A 22316-nucleotide genomic window follows, 5' to 3' on the forward strand; every position below is an offset into this window, starting at 1 on the left:
ATACTGGATGCTACGCTTCCGATCTCTCTTCAAAATGGCCGACGAGACTCTCACCAAGAAGATCAAGACTTCTTCGCCCTTGATTGGCACCCACAAGTCCGTCTTCCCTCGTTTCCCCTTCCGCTACTCCTTCTAGTCCGCTATCTTCCAATGATCGTTTGCTCATTACTGATCCTTTCATAGCGGCCACTTCCACGCTGACGAGGCCCTCGCCGTCTACCTCCTCCGTCAGCTCCCGACCTACTCCGCCTCTGCTCTCGTCCGCACTCGGGATCCCGCCCAACTGGCCACCTGCCATACCGTCGTCGATGTTGGCGGCGAATATGACCCCGCCAGCAACCGCTATGACCATCACCAGCGGACATTCGCAACCACCTTCCCCAGCCACCACACCAAGCTCTCGTCCGCCGGCTTAGTGTACATGCACTTTGGTCGCGCCATTATCGCGCAGCACACCTCGTTGCCGTTGGACCACGAAGACGTCACCCTCTTGTATGAGAAGCTCTACACCGATTTCATCGAGGCCATCGATGCCAACGACAACGGCGTCTCGGCCTACGATCCGGCCGCTCTGGCGACTGCCAACATCGAGAAACGGTTCAAGGATGGTGGCATCACCATTGCCTCCGTCGTGGGCGACATGAACAACGCCGACCCCACCTGCCCGCCCGGGGAGCCCCAGGACGAGGACAGCCTCTTTGCCCGGGCCAGCACCTTCATCGGTAACGTGTTCACGCGCAAGTTGCACCACGCGGCCACCTCCTGGTTGCCCGCCCGGACGACCGTCGGCGCCGCCTATCGCTCCCGCCGCGACGTTCATCCTTCCGGCCGTATCATCGTGCTGCCGCAGGGCGGTGTCCCGTGGAAAGAGCACCTGTACAACTTTGAGCAGGAGGCGTCCGGTGCTGGGGAGCAGAACTCCGAGGAGCAGGTGTACTACGTTCTCTACCCCGAGAGCGCCAATGAAGGCTCCAAGTGGCGCGTGCAGTGTGTGTCGGTCAGCGAGGGGAGCTTCCAGTCGCGCAAGCCCCTCCCGGAATCCTGGCGCGGGGTCCGCGACGCGGACCTGGATGGCGTCATGGCTGCTGAGGCTGAGAAGACCGGCAAGCCCGCCATCCCTCAAGGAGCCGTCTTTGTTCACGCGAGCGGCTTCATTGGTGGGCATCAGACCAAGGACGGTGCATTCGCCATGGCCGCTCGGGGCCTGGAGCAATAGTGTGAAGCGATCTTCTTCAAGGAGCGGCTGCGGATTTCCAATCATGATTTACGGCGCATTTCAATTTGCATAATCTTTCTATTTACGAATCTGGGGCAATACGGGTCGTTGCATTGGTGGTCTAAAAGTCTTTGTTTCGTTTATTCCTCTATCCTCCCTTCTCTACTCACCCTCTCCTCATTGTACATTGTCTATGTCCAGTCACCATCCGCTCGGATTGACTCCGATCAGCGCGTGCTCAATGCAAAGCACTTCCTTGGGTGGTGTTGGCGATCACTTCAATTCCTGGCCTGCAAGCTCCCACTCAACCTTGCTGATCCCCCCGTTCCCCATCAACCAGAGGGTTTTGAGTTCGGGGCCTGTCCAGGCAAAGTTTTGCACCGTGTAGTTCGTCTGGATCGTCAGGAGAAGCTGGCCAGCTGGGTCTAGTACGTCGACGCCTCGTCCAGTCCCTGCCAAGATATACCCATTCGCGGCCACCTTGAGGCCATCCGGCACGAACCCGGCCGCCAAATAGATAGGGCGCTTATTCAAGGCCTGAGTACCATCGCTGCTCACATCAAAAGCATAGACAGTCCTGTCATAAAGTTAGAACGGTCGATCACATTGCTCTCATGTGCTACGGACTAAAAAAAAAAAAGAGGGAGCATACCTGCGATGGGTGGCATTAAAAGGGGTCCCCGGATGTCCGGCGTCGGGGTCGACGGGCCCACTGACCGCGGCAGTGTCGCTGATGTATACGGTCGTGCCGTCCGGATTGAAGGCAATGCCATTGGGCTGGCCAATGCTGTCATCCACGACCATGACGGCGCCCGAGGACCCATTGTACCTGTAGCTAGCTGACGGAAGTTGTGGAGGGGTATCGCTAAGAGAATTGAACCAAGAGTAGTCTTGCTCACATATTAGCCCATGCGTCTCGACTATAGCGTGGTGGGATCAATGCACGGGATCAACTAACGAGGGTCTGTGAACCAAATATCTCCCGTCCTCGGATGCACGGCTAGGTCATCGATAGTGTTAAAGTAGAAGCCGTAATAGTTATTGACCAAGTTAGTGGTCTTGTTGGTCTCCGGATCCAGTGTCCTCAAAGATACACGCTGCTCGCCACCCCCGACAGACCGATTCCCACCGGAGGCTCCCCAGATGATCTTGCCGTTATGGAAAGTGCCGCCATTTGGGGCATAAACAGGGGGGTCGGACAGAAATTCCGACAGCGTAGGAGGGTCTTGGTTTAGATCGACCACAAGCTGGGGCAGGTAGCCGGCCGGGGGAGCCAATTGTGACAGGTACAGTTTATTTTGTGACGCCACGTAAACAGGTGCCTCGTGGACGGCTTCGGACACTGCAAACATGAACTCGTAGCTAGGTTTAGAGCCCAGTATCTCTAGCCCCCTTTCTTTGTCAAAGACGACAAAATCGGCCGATTTCACTTCTGATAGCACAGAACCGTTGGCAATTGAAGTATCACCGAACGTCGTAGGAGCATCCAGGGTAGAGACGTTGCGAAAGAAATGATAGCTGATTGCACATCAGCATGTCTTCCTCTGTCTTCCTTTCTAATACGCTAGAGATCAAACTCACGGCAGGACATTTGCGTAATGGTTAATGCATGTCACGGAAGGCCCACAAATCTCTGAAATCGGGGCGGTGATTCCAGATTGTGCACACGCGCATCCAAGAAGAAGCAGCTGGCATTGTAGCGAAACCAAGCGCATATTCACTTCTTGTTCTTGGGGTGCTCAAGGCAATTCACAGGGGTCGAGAAATGAAATGCTGGCAGAGTGTCCTATGTCCTGGTCCGTCGCAATTGGGCAGGCTGGATCAGAGTAATAAACATGCGGAGCTGAAGACAATTCTTGAATGAAGGGGACAGGGTGATCGTCGGAGATTTTATAGTCCACCAAGGCCAGGTCAATGGCGTTAATTGGAGGACAGGCGGTGTATTGCCGTTGAGGGGGTATTGAAGAATAACCCGATAATTGAGGCGAAACCACGGGAGGGGTAACTTCAAGCTTGAGACAGCCATATGATTCGTTCGAGGCTCACTAGAATCGAATGTACCCCAGTGATCGCCTTGCGTAGGGAGCCTCCGAGAACGGCAGGTATGCTCGGTCGCGGCCGGAGGAACTCCGAGAGGACGTGGGATGTGGTATGCCGGGGGAGCAGACCGCAGAATATATGTGATTTTGCGGGAGGGGGTCCTGCAGAGGGGAGGATGTTCAAAATCAGTGCCGGATATTAAGCGCGCTGATGTCTTCAATGCTGCCAGTCCCGTCGCCCGCAGTCTGCGTGTCTTTCGCATCCGGATGAACATCCGACACGTCTTCCCTTTCCCCAAGAGCACGCTGGATGAGCTTGGCCTTGATGATAGCGCCCTTCAAGCGCTCATCCACGTCGGTGACAGCCTCCTCGGTATTTTGCATTGGCAGAGACGCAGGATCAACAAGCTCAAGGAGCGTGTCGATATTTTTGGCTAGCCTAGAACTGGAGGGAAAGCTCGACATTTCCGTGCAGATGGATGGCTTTAGCGAAATTTGCTCTTCCTCGCCGTTGGCCCGCTGAGGTGCATCGGAAGATCCTAATTCAGAAGGATCATGATCGGGCTTCTTCGATGGCTTGCTGTCTGCCAACCGCTGGGCCCAGACGAGAGCTTTCCCATAAAGACGCCCGAGCTCAATGAATTTTTCGAATCCTTTCTCAACGGCAAACACGCTCCCTTCGGTATATCCGGCTTTGGCGCCGTCAGAAACCCCTAGATTATATCCTTCCTGGTAGAACTCTTCTTCTAGGTCAAGAAGACTCTCAAGCAGATTATTCTCCATTTGATCGATCAGGCCGTGTGCTGCGGGGATGGTGGAGGAAGTGAGCAGGCGATTGATTCAGTACCAGAGGTCGCACAGAAGTAGATTAGGCACCCAGTTGAACTTTGGATGTTTTAATGAGAAGTGGAGGAAATAATTATGGAGAGGAGAGGTACGAAAGCAAGACAAATGGTTGTTAGTGAAAAGCTTCCGGCAAACGGCGGGATTCTTATTTTCTCCCAATGTTAAACTACTCCGTGCTGCCCCTCCAAACCCCGCCAGAGTGAATGGTCTTCTTGACACCGACGTTGTTCCTCACCCCACCCCCTCATGTTTGGGAGATGGGTGATCTTTATTGCTACTCTTTGTCTATGGACTATAAAAGCTGACTACAAACATAAGAGGTTGCTCAACACTTCCCTCGGGAATTATGGGTAGGTAGGGCATGAGAAGTGAACAAGAAAGAAAACGGCCGTGTAGAAATAGCCCACCAGAAATTATTCGCTCATATGCATTCCCAAGGATTTTTTAAGAAATATTCCGGGGGGAAGAAAAAGAAAAAGAAATACATGACGGATGGATGTTGAACAGGAAGGGAGAAAGAAAAATCAAGGAAGAGAGACAAGAGATAAGGATCATAATGCAAAGAAATCAACCCAGCGTGACCAAGACCATTTAGATGACTGGTCATTGATCGAAAACGAACCGTCAAAATGAGGACCCTGGATCCGACATTGTTGATATTTGGTATCGACTTAAAACAAGCTGGCCCCAGGCACGCCGAACCCCATGCGACGCCCCATTTTAGATGCTCCGTACTCTGCCGTTACCTTTTCCGAGTGTTCGGCCGAGGTTTCACTTCTTCCTGTGCAACCGGATGCAGCATCACCTTGTTTGGAAGCTGTTGGGTGTTGGCCGAGTATCCCTTGCTCCAGTCATAACTCACGGCGTAGGCAAAGATGGTGCCGGTGCGGTTGAAGGCCGTGCTAGAGATCTGTCCTCCGACGGAGGGATAGCCCTTCAGGCGATGTTTGGCGTCTTTATCCCAGAAGTGGAAGGTGCCGTCACTACCTGCCGTGCTGAAAGTACCGTGGACCGGGTGGAATGAGATTGCATTGACAGAATAGATGTTGTTAAGGTCCCGCTGGTTGGGAGGAGTCTCGCGGTGACACTTGAAACTGAAGTTGGAGTTGGAGTCCTTCTCCTCGACGTACTGGATGGCACACCGGCCCTCAATACTGCCGACCGCAAACCCCGTTGCGTCGGTAAAGCAGCTGACTACCCGCGTCTGCCACTTCAGAGGCGACTGCATGGTTTTGTAAAATTTGGTAGGGTTGTCCAGATTGATGATGTTGATGTACCGATCGGCGGTTCCGACAACAAGCAGTTTGTTCTTCACATCCATCGTGTAAACGCGCTCTTGACATTCTACCGTGGCAATGGGGTTCGAGCTTCGGATATCCCAGTACTTGATTGTTTTATCCCATGAGCCGGTGACGAGAAGGGGGCCATTTCCATTCGGGTTGGGGATCATTTGACAGCATTTGATTGGAGCATCGTGGGCAGCCACTTGAACGGCGGTCGTGCTATTCGAAGCAAGATCGAGCATGCGAGCAGCTTTGTCGGCGCCGGCCCCTACCACTTTCGTTCCATCCTAGCGTGCGAAAAAAAAGTTCGTTAGCAATGGACCGGGAGGGAGGAAGCTTCCTATGGCGCTCCGAGGTAATCAGACTCACCGGTGCCCAACAACAGTTTAGAACGGGGGCTTCGTGATCGAAGAGCGCTTTTCCTTCACTCTGGCCTTGTTCGTTGATTTCATAGATGCGGACTTTCTTGTCCCACGAGGCTACTGCGAGATGATCGGTAGCGGGAGAGAATTGAAGGTCTGAGATGCTATCCTCCGGAGGTAGAGCGAGAGCGACATCTTTCGATATATCACCGGTGGTGTTTGCTTGGCCTGCCGATGTCGACGTAGCGCCGACGTTACCGAAGAGCGACATTCGAGCGAGAACTTTTTGCCTTTTTTTGGAAGACCCGTCCGATCCAATACGGTAGCACCGAGTATTGCAGGCACGGGGACTAGGCCAAGAGTAATAGTCGGATAAACACCTGACTGGGCAATATTTGCCTAGTCTTGAGTAGTCAATGCAAGAGGGGAGTCCAGGTCAAACAAAGGGTCGCGAGGGGGTTGATGGTCAAGAAAGAGACGACGCGCTGAACAGGACCGCCAGCTTGACCTGACGAGGCGGCAGTATCCTCGGGCCCTTCACACCGCCCCCGAAGTTGTCACCCTCCAAGGTACACACTTCACTACCTACCTGCCTACAGTCCTACGGTGTAGACAGTGTAGATAAACATCATTTCTCTACGTGTACAGGGTAATTAACCGCCTTTTGGTGGTTGAGGAGGTCCGTAAAAAGGGGATGCCGGAAGCTTAAATAAAAATCCTCAAAGTTCCTACCTACACCTAATGTATATATTTTCCCGGGTGACCTGAAAACAAAGACCGAACGAAGAGGATAAACTACATGGATTAAGACAAAGAACAGAAATTATAGTCCGATACGAACTAGCGTAAGGTGACGTCTCGGGCCCGTCATTCCCTCATCCGTACAAAGAATGACTTGCAACTCATTCAATGGTCTTTATCTGTTTGCTGCGAGGTTCATGGCCGATCAACGAGACGGAAGGGGCCTGGATTCAAGGACGAGACATCTTGTACTCCGTACCGCCCGAGATCATCGGCCAGCCGCCAACCATACGATGATATGACCACCCTCGCTGCATCTCCTCATCTTTTGACGTATACACCTGCATGGATCGAGGAGGTAACACCACCCCTTATCGACTGGGGTTCGCGCATCACACCACCCGAGTCTGCCCACTCGGACCAATGGCTGGCAGAGATCATCCAATAATGAGGGGGGAGCGACAAGGTTTGGCCATGATGCCATGACTTGGACGAGGAGCTGAAACCCTCTCCGATGGAAGATCCCAGAAGAAGGCCGGAAGTCACTAGCACTGGGGAAATCAGAATAATTGAGGAATATATTCACACATGGTCTGGCATGACGTGTCACCCACGCAGCGTCTCTCATGGTATGATCGGCATTGTTCGGGGTGACAGAAAAAAAGTACCGACTGTTCTCGACAGTATCTTTTTTTTTCTTTTCCCTCGTCGCTCTTCTTCATACTCACAGTCTCCTTGAGCAGGTGGCCTACTCACCTAGTCCATCTTCGCCCCCCCCCCCCCCCCTCCCACGTCGAGAATCCCTGCAGGAAAAAGCGAGCGATGATCCGTTGACGGGACTAAGACGTTTAGACGGGGCGAGTGGAGCGGGCGGGAATGCGGGGTGCAGCCTTGGTGGACCTCCGTCGAGAGCTCTCGACGTCAATTCACTCAATTCCTCGCGTGATCCGGTTGCCCCGGCCTTCTGTTGGGATGTGTACTGTATGTACTTACTCAGTACTCAGTATTGAGTAGTAAGGTGACGGGTCGAAGTAGTCCCTAGACAGACAGTCGATTGGGGACAGGAATCATGAAACAGTCGACGGATTCACTACCTCCAATGCGCCAAGGTGGAGACCCCCTACATCATCTGTAGAGAATGGAAATCGAGGTATGACCATCTGGATCCTAACTGAATACGCCAATTCAAAGCGCCAGCCAGCATAGATGAAACAAGAATGTCTCCAGGTGCAGGAACGAATGAAAGCATCAAAGGGAGAAAGGACGAAGAATGAAGGCTTGCCAGACCCCGCAGCATGCGGCATCGTCATTCATCGTACGGCGTCCGCATTGATCCAATGGTGGTTCGTACCGGATTCCTGCTGGCAGGCAGGGAGGGAGGTAGTAGGTACCGAAAAGCCACCCTCTGCTTGGCTGGCAAGAGTAGGTAGTCGGTACTCCTGGTTCATTACACCGTCGGATGCATTGGATGATGGCCCGGTCTCTGGTCACCTGCCCCGGTCGTTCCCCTCTTCTACTTCCCTCCTTTTCCTCTTCTCCTTCCTCTTTCTTCTTCTTCTTCTTCTTCTTCTCCTTCTCTTTTCTCTTTCATCCATTCTCCCTGTAGTATTCTCTCCAACAGCTTGGTAGGTTCCATCCATCCCCGTAGCCTGTCATCCTCCTCCTCTTCCCCCTTCTTTCTCTTCTCCTCGTTCCTCTCCACTCCCCTTCTCTCTTTATGCTCATGTGCTTGACCTTCGTCCCATCACCCCATCACCCCATCATCTCCCAGTCTGAAGAGGTACTAACCATCTCCACCTGGGCATCTACAGTGATCCGTATCTGCATCTCCCACCTGGTTTGAACCATGTCTGCCGAACTCACGAAGGTTGACTCCGCCGTTGCTGGCTTGTCGATATCTCCCAAAGACGACAAGGAGGCCAAGAAAACCCACAGGCGCACCTCGTCACACGCGGAAGGTGTCTGGAACATCAAAGACCTAGAGGACCAGAAGATTGAGTTAACGCTGCCAATCGAGACACAGAAGACCGGATGGTAGGTTTAATAGTCCACTTGGTGATCATGCTCCCGTCCGCAGACTAAATCCTCGCAGGAAACTCAACACCTCACCAGCCTCAATCGAGGATAAAGACATTCTTAAGCTTCAGCTCATCAACCCACCGGTCAAGAAGATTGACCTGCACTTCCCGCTGGGACTGGAAGTGACTGCTCGGAATATGAAGGGTGTCACGATCAAGGATGCGCTGGACGCAATCTACAAGCAATTCAAGAAGAAGGTACGTTGACACCAAGCCGTTGCAGGTATTCCTCACGTTTTGGAGAAACTGAGTTAACCTGTTCTTCCAGGCCGACGACGAACTTGACAAGCCCTACCTTGCTGGCTTTGAGTGGGACAAAGATGAGTGCTGGACACGTCTGATTGTTCACCAGACCAAGCAAGGCCCTCCCCAACCGCCCAGTAAGAAGTCCAAGAAGAAGAAGGAAGAGGCGTAGAGATGGATTGTTGCCAGCCAGGCCAAGGTCCACACCCATTCGCTTCTCTCTAATGCTCGTACGGGCAATTGTTCACCCCCCTCTTTTCTATTACTTCTTCTCGTCTCTTGTCTTGCTGCTCCGGTCTTTTCGGGTCTGAAGGCTAGTGGGGATGTAGAAGCTGGAGCTCAGATGGCGTTTGTCACTGCAATCATTCTCTCGGTTTCCTTGTCTATCTGCTGGGTTTGTTTGTTTATTATGTGCCGTGGCTGGATCACTCTGTTTGCGGAGAGATCAAGAGCTAAATGGTCTATTCCTCGGATCGGTGTCACTCTCTTTACCAGCTGAACAATACGAAAGATCTTTGTAATCCTGGGACGAACCATTTTGATCAGGGCTGCGAAGTACGTAGAGATCGGCCGAATTAAAGATGCATCCCCGACGGCCACTAAGTTGCCCTAGTCGCTTGGCTGGACTAGCCCGGAATCGATTCGGCCATAACATCATTATTATTATCTATTAGATACATCCGAAGTAAACGATGATAATGAACTGCGCATGCAGAAACATCCTTCATCGCACCCGACCCGAGTCCACTCCACCGAAGAGAACGGAAGTGATCTCATCCAAAACGGTAAACACCAGGTGCGTGTTGAGTCGCTGGTTATTCAGGGTCGCGAAAATCCGGCGCGCGGCCCCTTGCGCATTGGCCCGTCCTACGACGTTGCCCGCAAGCTCTGGAACCAGCGTGGCCAGGACCAGACTGGCCTCGGTGCGACTCTTTAATCGCTCGGACGCCGTGCGTACTTTACTCTGACGCAGCGAACCCCCGGGCCAAAGGGTTTCTTTGGCCAGAGCGAGGTATCGCAGTAAGGGTTCGTCCTGGACTAGCGATCGCGCCCCTTCACGCACCTTACGCTCGATAGTGCCTCCCAGCAGCTGGTGTAGGACGACGACAACCGCGCGGCCTCGCAGCCAATTGTTCCCGCGATTCAGCTCGAATGCCTCTAAGAATAGATCGCAAATCGGCTTTATGAACGGCTCCAGTTCCCGGTCTTCAAACGCATTTAGCTCCGCTTCTGCCTCCGCCGCCGTCACAGCATCCTCGGTGGCAAGTCCGGACTCCGAAGCAGGGCCCTGTTGCTGCGTGGTCGCGGCGGAAATGAGGTTCTGCCCGGCCGTCGAAAGCTGATCCAATACGCCGAAATTTCCCAGGAAGTCGTCCATCCCATCCGCAACCGAATTGTATATCCGAGTCACTAGGTCCTTGGTCTCTCCCTCACGAGGATTCTCGTCGCGGGGAATGATGGCTCGCTGGGATAGAAACGCACGCAGATCCCGGCTGCGGCATACTTCCGGTAGTAGGAGTAGTTTTTGTAGATAGGCCTCAAGGGCCAGTCGCCGCTTCTGTAGGAACTCCTTCTGTAGTTTCATGACCATACGGCGCCGAGGAAACTCCAGGTTGCGAACCGACGGGTACCTCATGCGTAGTTTGTGGTGAAGCTCGTGGAATTCACTGTATCGGCGGGCAACAGCCCAGGAGGCCGCGGGCATCTGCTCGCCGGCGTTTCTTTGCACTTCCACCACATCTGGAGTAAGTGTTATTAGCTGATCGCCCGGATGGGAGTAGAATAGGGTATATCATACACATGGCAAATTCTCGGCCGTCCTCTTCCTTGCCCACGACGATGGACTTGATTCGAACGGCCGACCGACCATACAGGCTGTTGTCACTTTCTTGGATGATGTACTGTTGTCGTTGCATCTCCTTACGCTGCATTTCACGTCGAATGCTAGCCTTGGATTTCCGGAGAATTCTCAGTTCTGCCGTATTGTTGGTGAGCTCCGCCTTCCTGGTCAGAGCATCGACCACTGATTCTTGTGACCCTAGTTTCTCAATATCTGCGGTGAGCGCTTCAACCGCTTCGGTTAGCCCTAGGTCGCCAGGGGCCGCCTTAAGGACCTCGTCGGCTGGATCCTTGTCATCAGGCCCCACCGGTTCTTCGTATTCATCCTCGATGAACTTCTGCTGGTCGGGGAAGAGATCATCGGCAAAAACCCCCAGACGTGAAGACTGGTCTATAAGCCCTAGCGAGGCAATGCTGGGCTTCGCCTTGTCATCGGCCCGAAACTCTGCCCGTGCCGATTCCAGCGAGCTCCGGGGAGATTTGGAAGCTGGTTCGCTCGAAGATCCAGATGGAGGTAAATCGACGCCTTTGAGGTCCTCCAGCCTGCCATTCTTTGGCTCGCTGGTGATAATTTCATTCAGTGCAGCTTCCATGGTTTCAATCACCTGACTTTGGTTCGTTTCGTTCTCGCCATTTTGCGAGTCCCGGCCCAGACTGTTAGTAGACATGGCAAGAGGGTCCGTGTCGTAATCATCATCAAACAGTGGAGCCGATCGCTCCGAGTCGAAGGATCGCCGTAGAGGCTCGTCATCATCAAATAACTTGCCCATGCTTCGAACATCGCTTGAGGAAACCGCGGCCCTCCGAAGGTCTTTTGGTTTGATGCCTGGATGTGATGCTGTGCGACCCAGTAAAGGAGGAAGAGGCCGCCTTTCGAGCGCTTCCATGGTGGAAGGGGAATTTTGCTGAGGCACTGGTGAGGTATGAGACCGCGGATGGGAGGTCTCGTCGGAAGCAAGATACTTATAGTACAAATCAGAGTGCTTGAATTTAGGATAATAAGTGTTCTGGAGCTCCTCCAACACGGCAGATTGGGTAGTCAAAACCACCGTTCTAGCTCTACGGTACTGCTCAGGAGTTGCCCGCTTGCCCGCGCTCAGGAACGCTTTCACGGCTTGACGTGACTCCTGGGTCACGTTAAGCTCGCTCTTCGAGAGATATGTCTCACTTATCAACGCTATATCATTTCGGTCCGCCGTTGTCCAGTGGGTCGAGCCTGGAGAGTTTTCGTCGCCAAAGTCATCTTCAAGTGGATTGCGAAATCCGTCAACAACAATCCAAAATTGTACCAAAGACATGAGCTGCTGACGATCCATGAACTCCATGAAGTATGAGAGGCCGGCAGCATCGTGCATCACGTCTACCAACGAAGCCTCATGTGACGCGGAGCTTTTGCGGTGAAAGTGCGACGTTGCCACGGAGGCGTGCGAGACTGCGCCGCCGCCACTGGTCGAAAGCTTGAATACCTTCTGATCCAAGACTCTCTTCCCAGTTTCCAGGCGTCGCAGATAAACCTGGTCTTGTCCTTCGACCATGGTCTCTCGTTTCAACTGGCTCGCAACGAGTGCCCTGAACCGCCTGGCATCTGAAAGATTGTTGCAGCGGCGGATGGCTCGAACAAAACGTTCAAAAGCACGCTCAGAATCATTTGGGCCAAGCCGGGGAAATTGACGGGCATTTTTTGCATTCGCAACAGGAGATGCATGCTCGTCCAAGGCCGCTCGGAGCTTACGCACCGTTTTCCGATCCTGAAGAGCAGTCCTCCCATAAGCCTCCATCAGCTGGTTCCATGTATCTGGATCCGACAGGGCTGACACCAAGGGGAAGAGAACAGCGCAAGACAATAGTTCCCTGACCAGGACCGAGACGATGCGACTTTTCAGGACAGTCTCCGGGAGCAGTTGGGGGAGTAGTGCATTTGCAATCTTCCGGAGGTATTCCTGCTCCACTAGTTTTTGATCGGCAAGCGAGAGCGCTGCAGCTGGATGCAGGTGGCCATCGCGATACTTGCTCGCAATGGCGAGATCCAGTTCCTCCGACTCGGTAACATTTCGCGTTAGATTGCGTCCGCGCACTGACCGCTCGGCGACGTCAAACTCGTTGAGATGCGTTGTCAAGATGGGGAACACGCGGGACACGACGAGAGATACCAGATCTTCGTCCAGCATCCGATCGCGTAGGTTGCCAACCGCTATTCTAATGACTCGGTCCACCTCGTTCACAAACACAGGGCTTGGGCTGATGCTTTTGTACCAAGACGCGACGAAGTCTCGGACGAGAAGAGCCAGTATGTCGTCAATGGCCTCCGACACAACAAAGGACGGAGGAAAGAGAGAGGCCGGCTGGTAGTTAGAGCGCCTTTGCAGGCCCTGCACCTCCTGTCTCCAGTGACGAGAAGCGACGGCAGCAACGCATGGGTTCTTGGGGCGGGGATACCTCGTGACGCTTGGTTTCTGGACGGTCAGGATAACGAGCGAGAACAAAATGGCCGACGCAAGGAGAATGCCTAGTCCGACGGCATACCCCAGGTACCGCAGAACAGGAATCCAACGAACGGCTAGGCCCCACGCAATAAATCCACCGGTGCCCAGCAGAACAAGATCACGACGGTTCAGGGCCATTCTCCCCGGACCAGATGCACAGTCAGCGAAGGAGACAGTCCCATGACGCTTCCGAGGGAGGGGAAGGCAAGAAAAGAAGGCCTGCCGAAGAGGAAGGGAAGGACGTAGGAAAGGGAGGAGTAGGAAGTAGAAAGTAGAAAGTAACTACCTTGGAAGGAAGGGAAATGGTGTCGGCGCCGAGTCTCGGGCGGTGAGGTATGAAGGAAACGGTATCTGTACCAGACGCGGTACCCACCGACGTCATGTGTTTTGGCCGCTTCTCTCGGTGTTTCTCTCCACTTTCTCCTCTTCTCTTCTTCTCCTCCCCCTTCTCCCTTCCTCCCCTCTCCTCAACCCATTCTTTTGCCCCTTAACCCTCCCCCCAAATTATACACCATGGCTACTCTCACAGACTTCGTGGATTTCTCCCAACAATCCCTTCAGTGTAAGTCCGCTACCCATCCGAGACTCTCCCCGCATGTGATCCTGAACTCCGCTCTTCTCCCAGTGTGTGCGCTGTCCGTTGCATTCAACCCCATCTTTTGGAAGTAAGTTGCTCTCTCTGGTCCTAATTCCTGCACAAGACATCTCGCTAACCGTGGCCCGTCGTGTTGTTAGCATCGTGGCCCGTGCCGGTTGGTCCCCTTTGACTCGATTCTAGCTCACTTGGAGATGCTTGTCTCTTGTGTGTACAAAAGGCTCATAACACAACCCTGATGCGTCATTCTGTAGAGTATCGAAACCACTACCTGACTCGTATATTCGGCAGCCCCTACTCCGGGTGCTATTTCCTCGCCGTCACCATCTTCACTCTGGGCATCGCTCGCGACCATGTGTATCAACTGGCCCTTGAAGACCAACCCTACTACGCCCCAGTGCACCAACCGATATTAGGCGGCGCCCTCTTCGCCATCGGCTCCGTTCTCGTCCTATCCAGTATGTATGCTTTGGGTGTCACCGGGACTTACCTCGGTGACTACTTTGGCATTCTCATGGATGCCCCCGTCACCGGCTTCCCCTTCAACGTGACCGGCTCGCCCATGTATTGGGGAAGTACCCTGAACTTCCTGGGCGTTGCTCTTTACAAGGGCAAGGTGGCGGGCATCTTTTTGACAGCCGAGGTCTTCATTCTGTATTGGTTTGCGCTCCGCTGGGAGGAGTAAGTCCTTCACTTTTATTTTCCCCTCTGCCAATCCTAGCCATCCGCCCCTCTGCAACCATGCGGCCATTACGCGTTTCAATATGAATCGGCATGAGAAGAAAGAATGAAGTAACTCACTAACCGTGACTGGGTAGTCCTTTCACCGCCGAAATCTACGCTAAGCGGGAACGCGAGCGTGCAAAGTCGAAGCAAGGCGGCAAGCGTCAGTAAATCACTTGAAAATAAGCCTGAACAGGCAGCTGTTTCGATGTACGAGAATGCGAGCCACGACTTAGAAGGGGCAACATGCCCCTTGTAAGAAGTCGGGGCTTTGGACTTTCAACATCCATAACATCGACAAGGGTGGTGAGACGATAGAAGACAGTAGGGGTCCCGTGGGCAAAGAAAGACGGCGAGCTGTCGAGACAAGTAGTACAACGGTGATAATTTCAACAAGAGAAGATCGACCAGTGGGTACGGTGTGGGAAATAGTATGTTCCACCGTTATGTGATGAGATCCGTGGTGAGCAGGGGGATTGAATAGATGTTACTTCTCTTTCGACTTTTGCTTCAGAGAGAGGAGAGAGATGGGATTTCAATGGACTAGAGTATCATGATAAAGAAAAAGCAGTTGATTCGTTTTCATATTCGTCAAAGAAAAGATTATTGCTGGGGAATCCGGTAACAACATGTTAAAGAAAGACCCCCGAAAATGTCAACGGCATCGGAACACAAACACCGCCAACTCCACGCTATGGATCTATGTATGAGGATAGGCGTGAATGCGTAGCAAGAAGCATGATCGTAGAATAATGTGAAGGGGGAAGGAGAGAGTGTGTATGTGTGATGTCAGTTTAGGCTCGTCGGCCTCTACCCCTTTTGTTCGATGTCCGACTCTCTTCGACCGTCTCGATTTCATCCTCGTCAGCTCCCTTCTTGAGATCTTCTCCTTCTGCAAGACCCCACTTCTCACGGTCATACCAATCTTCCCCGTCACTCATCTCCCCCACGTGGCCCTCCGCTTTACACCACTCCAAGACGTCTTCTTTCATCCGGCCGGCACGAAGGAGACACTCCAGCATGTGCTCGAACCCGCGAACAGTTTCCTCCTGTTTCTGAACATAAGACCAAAGTAGCCGCCGCGTATCTTCGGCCTCGTTGGGCGGCAGGCCAAAATTTGGGTCTGGTCGAACAGAATTCGGGGTGAGGAAAAGAGGGTGTGGTGCTGGAAGCGTACTGAGAGTGTCAGATGAAGGCGATGGGGAGATATTGCTTGGGTCAAGCTCCTGCTGTGGGTTGACGGCGTTGACTTGCGCCCGAGTCGTCATGCGCTGAGGTAGCCCGTGGTCAGCCTCATCGTGCATCTCCTCATCTTGATCGGTTTCGTTCCCTTGCGTATCGACCCAGGACCCCGGATCAGCCAGGGCCCCCTTCACGCTGGTGGCTGGCTTGTCGTTCGCATTGTCTCTCCTCGCCTTGTCAAGTGTGTGGTCGGAATCAGTCGCCAGATCTTGCCCAGACTCCGGGTTTCCTGTACTATTTCCATTAGGGAGTGGGCCCGGAACCGTGGTCTCCGGATGCTGTGGGAGATCTCCCACGGGTGTATCAACTTCTTCCGCCTTGGGAACTTTTCCTTGTTCCACATTATCCTTGGGGACATCACTTTGCGTCTCTTGGTTCTGGGCATCTGTCATTTCCACATCTTTGTCTGCAGCTTGGGGCTCCCCGTTCTGGTCCGGTTGTGACTGCTTTGGGACATCTTCTGCTGAGCGCGGGTTCGATGGCTCATGATTCTGAACATGTGATGGTGTAGTCCCAGTTCCCCGCCCCTGAGCTGACGGAGTGCTGTGTCCGGTGCTGGCCATTCGGGGCTCAAAAATCCACCTGTCTTCTGATGTTTCTATTGTCCCACATGGTACCCACGACCCGTCACCTAGAAACTGCCGATGAAGATTTCTTGCGCGCCATAATAATGCACGCTCTTGACGTAACTTGGCGTCAATGGCCTGTGTCATATTAAAAAGGGCCTTGGAGGTATAGGCATGGGATAACGAGGGGTGGATAGGTAGTTCCGAAGGATGCTTCAGAGGGCACAGGAAGTCTAAACGCAAGGCATACTTGTAAGTCAAATTCAAGTCACTTTGTTAAGAAACACGAAGTAAAACACGGGGAGGGAAAGGAATGAATAGTAAAGCGAACAACTTACTTTCCAGCGCAATCTCAGAAAAAGGGTTTTCTTCCGCCGCAATGGCATCCGCTTCGGAATCTTCGTCATCCTCGTCGAGCTCATCGCCCTCGGAGTCGTATCGCACGGGATTCTGTTGAAGGATGTATCGAGTGTATCCGGCATGTTCAATTTTCTGCTCACGACGAAAAAGAATCCCGAGTTAGCGATTTCTTGAACCGACATCGGAGCAGACGCGCGCATCAGGCAATCGTCGTGCCGACTAGAGATATCCTACCTGTTTGTAGAGATCTTCCGAGTGAATATACCCTAGTGCGCCCTCACGAACATACTGTGCATTGGCTCGTAGTTTGTTGCCTCGATTGGTCGGTTCCGTAATGGGGTCATCCGGGCCTGAGTCTAGAGGAAGGAAAGTCAGGTTTGGTGCTAGCCAAAGGAGCGAGGATGAGGGTATTCAGTGTAGCCTACAGTTAGTTTCCTTGTGTAAAGCCCGCTTCATACCAACGATGGTATCAGCAATCAAAGCCGCCTGCGCAGCCATGGCGACCAATGAGGGCGAGGGTGTCGCACTGCGGCAGGACGAAGACGAAAGTGAAGATGGGGAGGGATGAGAAAGGGTATGAGAGGCGATAGGGTAGGGAGACGTGATCAAGATAACTGATTAGTTGATCTGAAAATTTAGGAAACGATGGGCTCTGGAAATGGAACGGACAGTGAGCAACGGGCACTCTCTCTCTCTCTCTTCGCTCTCCGCTTAATGGAGAGCTGCGGGCAATACTGCGATCGCCGCTAGTCTCCTTTGGGCCGCGCGTGATAAGGGCCCATGTCACGTGTCTGTCCCCGTTACGCTACCTTCTCGAGGTTCATCTACAGCATGTAATGTACGGAGTACTGGATTTCATCTATGATACTCTCTCAACATTCAAACGAGACGCTAATTCTTTGCAAAAGCTCATCACCAAAGATTATCGGGTCAGAAAAGAGATGTCAGACAGATGTTCAGGATGAGAAGCTCTAGTCATCTGCATCAACCCATACCAGGATTCCTTTCTTGTCAGATCTCATCTCCTCCGTTGGAAGGACTCGCAGAGTTTTGTTGAAGTACGTGTCAACCACAAGGAGCTGAGGTTGAATCCACAGTCCCCGCTTAGATGCCAACAAGTTGAACCGGACAGTATGGCGGCTCAGCGGCACCAGTTGCACGACCATTGTCTTTGGACCGCTGAACGCAAAATACTCGCTGGCTTCCATTGTCAAGTTGAAGGTGAGGAAGTGCATCGACGGATTTTCAAGAGTGTAGTCTAGGTGAATGAGGCCAGAGAGGGTCTTGGAGGGCGTTGCCGAAGCAAGCACACGAGGTTCGCCAGCCGGGGCAACAAAGCGAGGAATCGCAAGTCTCGTGGTGACACTATCTTGAGGCGTTTCGCTTTCATCTACTCGGCGCCACTGAATCTCCAGTGCCAGATTCAGCGCCGTAGGCCGCCGATCGCCCAGTATGGCCTTCTGTATGTCCAGAACGAAATTGGATTCGCGGAGCTCTTCGGGGCGGAGTTCTGGTGTTTCGGGACTGACAACCACCTCCGACCCTATGTCCGAAGTGGCTCCGCCAGCGATCCCGAGCAGCACTAAGGACACTCTTTCAATAACAAGAGGCTCCAGTGCAAATGAGACTAGTTTAGAATTGAGATTCCACCGTTGCTGCAGACCCCCGGCCTTGCCCGCACTTTCACTAGCAAGCAAAGTATCCTCAACCGAAAAGAAATCTGGCCATGGTTGAGAATGCAGACGAGGAAGGAACTCGTAGTTGGCTTCGAATGGTCGGATGGCAGATAAACCGACCCTGATGGATGCGAGTATAGGTGTTTGGACGTCAGATACCAGGTGGTATACAGAGGATATCTCAAGCTCATAATCCGAAGCGTCGTGGGTATCTGTGAGTATTATGGCAAGCTCCTGTTGTGACTGACTTGCCATCACGCCGATCGGCCGCTTCACGAAATGAGAAATGTTCTCGATCGGGGAGCTCCGCTCGGAGTCCTGGGAGTTCTGGGAATCTGATGAGTTTTCCTCGTCGAGCCATTGAATCTTGGCAGTAGATTCTGGTCGACCGAAAAGTCGAATCTCGGTGGAAACATCTGCGGCCTCGTCTTCTTCGTTGTGTATGCCGATTTTCAGTATAATCTTTTCGTTGGTGTAGTAGTTTTCTCGGAGATTCGGGGTTGTTATCCGAATCTTCGGCGGCTTGGGCATGATTTTACATCGAGTCGTATCCCGATCTTTGCCAATTCTTCTCCGGCTTGGGCCTTTCGTGCCATGGCGCCACCAGAAAGACTCCTGCTGGGACATATCCATAGCCACGCACGCCATGTCAAACTTTTCCTCCTCGACCACGAGGGCCACAGATGCAACCCGACAGTCTCCAGCTTCTCGGGGAATACACGTCAAATCAAACACTTTAGTCTGGGAGGGCCCAAGGGTCAGATCGGCAGCACCGACGAGGGCTGTCAAGCAATTGGTAGGCGATTGCAACGACGACGAATCGCCAGATACATTCGGTTCGCGTAATGAGAGTGAGGATATCGTGCAAGCAGCCGCCGTACTGGTATCCGTGCTGTGATCAGACTCTAGTTTGATTGGCCGAAGGCAGCCCTCAAAAACAACCTTAACCTCGGAAAATCGGATTGGTTTTGAAAGCTTCTGGGCGCATGATGTAATCGCAATCTGACCCCGAAGAGGTTCGCCAACGTTCCCTTCAGAATTCGCAAAGACGAAGCTAGCGGTGGCTATAGTAACAAGGAATTTTTTAGCGTCAAAAGCATCGAGGGGTTAAGTAGTATCTCAAACCTACCACTAGATAGAATATCCTCGGCTTTAAGAACGATGGATGGTTTAGGCATCACCAGCGGAAGGTCCCCGAGGCTGTGGTGGAGGTCATACCGCCAGTCAAGTCTCGGTTGAAAGACTGAAAGCAATCGAACGTCAGCTATGCAAGGCGAAGGGAAGACACCACAACTAGAAAAACTGCTATGCCGTGCCGGGCACTCACCGTCATGAAGTAACTCCCAGTCTACCCGGAGCACCATCTCACTATCTTGTATTTGTGAAGCACACTCTCGCAGCGCCCAGCCAAATTTTGCCATGAGTTGCCACCACCCTGATCGTCGCCAGGTAAGGGTTGACCAAAGCGGCTGAAGTAGATCAAAGGCCTCTGCCCAAGAGTTCTTGCGCATATATTCCTCTGCTATCTCCAAAGTAAGGCTTTCCGTTTTTCTGATTTGATTTCGTTTTGCAAACTCGTCCAGCGCGGCTTTTAGAGTACGTATTATAAGAGATGAGTGGTCGAAGCCGGTAGAGCCTGCTTGAGGCGCTTCTAAATGGGTCTCCGGGGCGAGGTATGTGTCGTATAGATACGATTTGCTCGCAATTTGAGAAGCAGGGGACTGCCCTGGCGGGATCCGGTCCTCGTCAGGAATCTGCTCAGCCAGATTCCGGCGATTCATAGAATGTCTCGCCGATCGATATAACCAGTACCCTTCATGGTGAAGTTGTTCCCAGGGGGTATCGGCATGGGGGCTATTCTTCTCGCGAGGCACGAAAATGGGAAAATGCTCGTGGAACTGGTCCTGGGTGATCCCGACCGAGGCGAGATGAGGGATACTGGCCTGGCGTATTAGTTCGGCCATTACCATGGACCATCTAGCCTCCCAGGCCTCCCAGCCATAGTTTCTTGTTCCTTTGCCGCGTCTGTTGATGATATCCTGAGAGTGGTCTCGGTGGCTGACCCATGACCGCACGGCAGCAGTGGTATGCCCGGACCAGAGCAGACAGCGAATAATGCGAATGGCAATGGCATCTGCCAAGAGACGTGCATCATTGAACCTTGGGTTCCATCCAGCAATATTCTCAAAGACCTCCTGCCCAAACAAAGTCTCGTAGGCGCTTTCGTAGTTCCTCAGCGCGGCATCCATCTCATGTCGAAATTCAGCAAATATCCCCATCTTGAACTCGTATCGGACGTTCCACCCTTGCAGCGAGAGAGTTTGAGAGGTTCCAGTAGTTGGCGGCGCCGTTGGGGGAGGTATGGTGCTCCGGTTTCGCTTTCGCCTAGCATGCTTGGAAAGGTCTCGATAGTATTCTATGATCGACGGCTGAAGCATTGACAGCAGGGACCGAGCAAAATCTTTTAGCTCCGACGGGGTTGCATCTGACGGGAGAAGAAAAATGGATTTCGGATCTAGATTGGTCGCCCTGCGAATGCTCGCTACCCGATCATCCGCGTCTCCGATATAACCACTGTGCGGTTCTTCTGACAACAAGACGACTATGAAACGAGTTTTGTAGCCGGAGGATGACCATTCCTTCCTCAGTCCGTTGATTTCTATCTTCAACTGATTGTCGCGTAAAGAGCTCATGTTATGGTCGGAACAGAAAGGGAAGAAGTTGATCACGGCAGCTGGGACCAGATTCTGATGTTTCGTGACCCATAGCGGTGTAAGTAGCCCATCTGGAAAAGTCGGAGAGCTGGGGGTCAATGGAGATATTGGAGAGTGGAGAATTAAGGACGACGCATGCGATATGTCAGTGCCTTGTCTGGCCGGTGGACTTGTCGGAGGTGACACAGGTGGGGGGTCGGCTTTGCGTGGAGGAAGACTGTAGGACTTTCTGCCCGTCAGTATTCACAAAATTCATGGCATGCGATCATTGGCAGATTAATCCGTCCAGCAACTGGGATCTGCCAGAATTGGGGGCTGCGCTTCAACATGACCAGTGCGAGGCAATGTCTGCGGACTAACATGGACCGACATACCCGACCAACACTCTTGATCTTATATATTATCCCGGGAGATTCGGTATCGACGTCCGCTCGCGATTCCCACGGAGCAGTCGATGCATCCTCCCCCACGAGCACGTCCCGCAATGCCTCTGCGGACGGGCCGTTCAAGGATGGGAAATCGGAGTATATTCTCACTCCCCTCTCGTGAAGAAGAGGATAGTCGGCCTGCTTTGGTTCCGGATCATTCTCAGCGGTTGCTTCCAGTCCAGATAGCAAGATGAACGGGAGATTGTTGACGACATAATCTTCTGGGTAGGCGTCCATTGCGGACAGGTGTTTCGCGTGTTTGATTCACCGCATATCTTTTCTAAATCCAGCACGGGTGACTGGTCTGCGAGAGATCCGGATGATGCCTGAGTAGCCAGGTACCACGCGATAAATCGATTGACTAGGGCAGAAGCATATGCTGGAGCTAGACGTTGGAGATCGGCAGCGAGGTCTCGGTGGGAGGTGGTGACGGACGGAGGTGACGGTGGTGTCATTCCCGCGTGTCGAGTCCATCTCGAAACATGCCAAGCCCCGCTGCCCGAGGGACCTCATCAATGGTTCTTCAAGCACGCTTTGTTTCGGACTGTCCTGTAGAGTATCTATCTTGGCAGTCCGGACCTGAAGGAATGGTCGATTGTAGGACTTCTGGGGGACTGACTGTCCTGGCGGTACATATAAGGTAGGGTGGTCAGGTTTATGGTCAGGTAAGTGATCATTGCAGCCACCAAGAAATTATATCCTTTTTCTTAGAAATATATGATCAAAAAATGTCATTAAATTGGACCCAAAAATCAAATATACAAAGAAAGTCCATTCACTGATCAATCCCTCCCTCGGGCAAGAGTCCCAGACCCGAAAGTGATATTCAAATCACCCTTCAGTATCCAATTGCATGTCGTTTCTTTTCGCTCTACTGTACAG

At 52.7% G+C, this 22316-nt stretch overlaps 9 protein-coding genes across 10 annotated transcripts; 3 read left to right on the forward strand and 6 right to left on the reverse strand.

The window, feature by feature from the left end:
• Positions 1 to 34: 34 nt before the first annotated feature.
• Positions 35 to 1216, forward strand: LDX57_003447 (MYG1 family protein; the record flags this gene model as incomplete). The annotated part of the gene is made up of 2 exons (XM_046085094.1): positions 35 to 96; positions 184 to 1216. 2 exons carry the CDS (start codon positions 35 to 37, stop codon positions 1214 to 1216), a joined length of 1095 nt encoding a protein of 364 aa, XP_045941057.1.
• A 273-nt stretch (positions 1217 to 1489) lies between these two features.
• Positions 1490 to 2568, reverse strand: LDX57_003448 (SMP-30/gluconolactonase/LRE family protein; the record flags this gene model as incomplete). The annotated part of the gene is made up of 3 exons (XM_046085095.1): positions 1490 to 1793; positions 1869 to 2106; positions 2175 to 2568. The coding sequence occupies 3 exons, from the start codon at positions 2566 to 2568 to the stop codon at positions 1490 to 1492; spliced, it is 936 nt and encodes a 311-aa protein (XP_045941058.1).
• Positions 2569 to 3441: 873 nt separating this feature from the next.
• LDX57_003449 (Yae1 family protein) lies at positions 3442 to 4038 on the reverse strand (the record flags this gene model as incomplete). The annotated part of the gene is made up of 1 exon (XM_046085096.1): positions 3442 to 4038. The coding sequence occupies one exon, from the start codon at positions 4036 to 4038 to the stop codon at positions 3442 to 3444; it is 597 nt and encodes a 198-aa protein (XP_045941059.1).
• An 805-nt stretch (positions 4039 to 4843) lies between these two features.
• On the reverse strand, positions 4844 to 6017 carry sonA (putative nuclear pore complex protein (SonA); the record flags this gene model as incomplete). The annotated part of the gene is made up of 2 exons (XM_046085097.1): positions 4844 to 5671; positions 5754 to 6017. 2 exons carry the CDS (start codon positions 6015 to 6017, stop codon positions 4844 to 4846), a joined length of 1092 nt encoding a protein of 363 aa, XP_045941060.1.
• A 2316-nt stretch (positions 6018 to 8333) lies between these two features.
• Positions 8334 to 8980, forward strand: LDX57_003451 (uncharacterized protein; the record flags this gene model as incomplete). The annotated part of the gene is made up of 3 exons (XM_046085098.1): positions 8334 to 8521; positions 8580 to 8763; positions 8834 to 8980. 3 exons carry the CDS (start codon positions 8334 to 8336, stop codon positions 8978 to 8980), a joined length of 519 nt encoding a protein of 172 aa, XP_045941061.1.
• Positions 8981 to 9532: 552 nt separating this feature from the next.
• On the reverse strand, positions 9533 to 13268 carry rgsC (putative intermediate filament protein (Mdm1); the record flags this gene model as incomplete). Its single annotated transcript, XM_046085099.1, has 2 exons — positions 9533 to 10548; positions 10607 to 13268. 2 exons carry the CDS (start codon positions 13266 to 13268, stop codon positions 9533 to 9535), a joined length of 3678 nt encoding a protein of 1225 aa, XP_045941062.1.
• A 695-nt stretch (positions 13269 to 13963) lies between these two features.
• On the forward strand, positions 13964 to 15037 carry OPI3 (bifunctional phosphatidyl-N-methylethanolamine N-methyltransferase/phosphatidyl-N-dimethylethanolamine N-methyltransferase; the record flags this gene model as incomplete). The annotated part of the gene is made up of 1 exon (XM_046085100.1): positions 13964 to 15037. The coding sequence occupies one exon, from the start codon at positions 13964 to 13966 to the stop codon at positions 14408 to 14410; it is 447 nt and encodes a 148-aa protein (XP_045941063.1). The 3' UTR covers positions 14411 to 15037.
• On the reverse strand, positions 15038 to 17313 carry LDX57_003454. 2 transcript variants are annotated; one of them, XM_046085101.1, is made up of 4 exons: positions 17042 to 17313; positions 16851 to 16972; positions 16595 to 16748; positions 15038 to 16489 (listed from the first exon to the last, which is right to left on the reverse strand). In XM_046085101.1, the coding sequence occupies exons 1-4, from the start codon at positions 17112 to 17114 to the stop codon at positions 15243 to 15245; spliced, it is 1596 nt and encodes a 531-aa protein (XP_045941064.1). In that variant the 5' UTR covers positions 17115 to 17313; the 3' UTR covers positions 15038 to 15242. The 2 variants fall into 2 exon arrangements, with proteins under 2 accessions (XP_045941064.1, XP_045941065.1); XM_046085102.1 differs by having other exon boundaries at positions 16595 to 16972.
• A 274-nt stretch (positions 17314 to 17587) lies between these two features.
• LDX57_003455 (uncharacterized protein) lies at positions 17588 to 21671 on the reverse strand (the record flags this gene model as incomplete). The annotated part of the gene is made up of 4 exons (XM_046085103.1): positions 17588 to 19356; positions 19422 to 19535; positions 19620 to 21231; positions 21381 to 21671. The coding sequence occupies 4 exons, from the start codon at positions 21669 to 21671 to the stop codon at positions 17588 to 17590; spliced, it is 3786 nt and encodes a 1261-aa protein (XP_045941066.1).
• Positions 21672 to 22316: the final 645 nt, after the last annotated feature.

Source organism: Aspergillus melleus (assembly GCF_016097325.1).
Source record: "Aspergillus melleus strain CBS 546.65 chromosome Unknown contig2, whole genome shotgun sequence".
Classification (NCBI taxonomy): domain Eukaryota; kingdom Fungi; phylum Ascomycota; class Eurotiomycetes; order Eurotiales; family Aspergillaceae; genus Aspergillus; species Aspergillus melleus.

Bases quoted from the DNA above. Each gene is read 5' to 3' on its own strand.
- LDX57_003454 (XM_046085101.1), bottom strand. From the start codon at position 17,114: ATGGCTGCGCAGGCGGCTTTGATTGCTGATACCATCGTTGGTATGAAG. The intron at 16,973-17,041 runs GTAGGCTACACT...TCCTTCCTCTAG, and splicing joins TTTACACAAGGAAACTAACT to ACTCAGGCCCGGATGACCCC. The intron at 16,490-16,594 runs GTAAGTTGTTCG...CCTTGCGTTTAG, and splicing joins TTCTGAGATTGCGCTGGAAA to ACTTCCTGTGCCCTCTGAAG.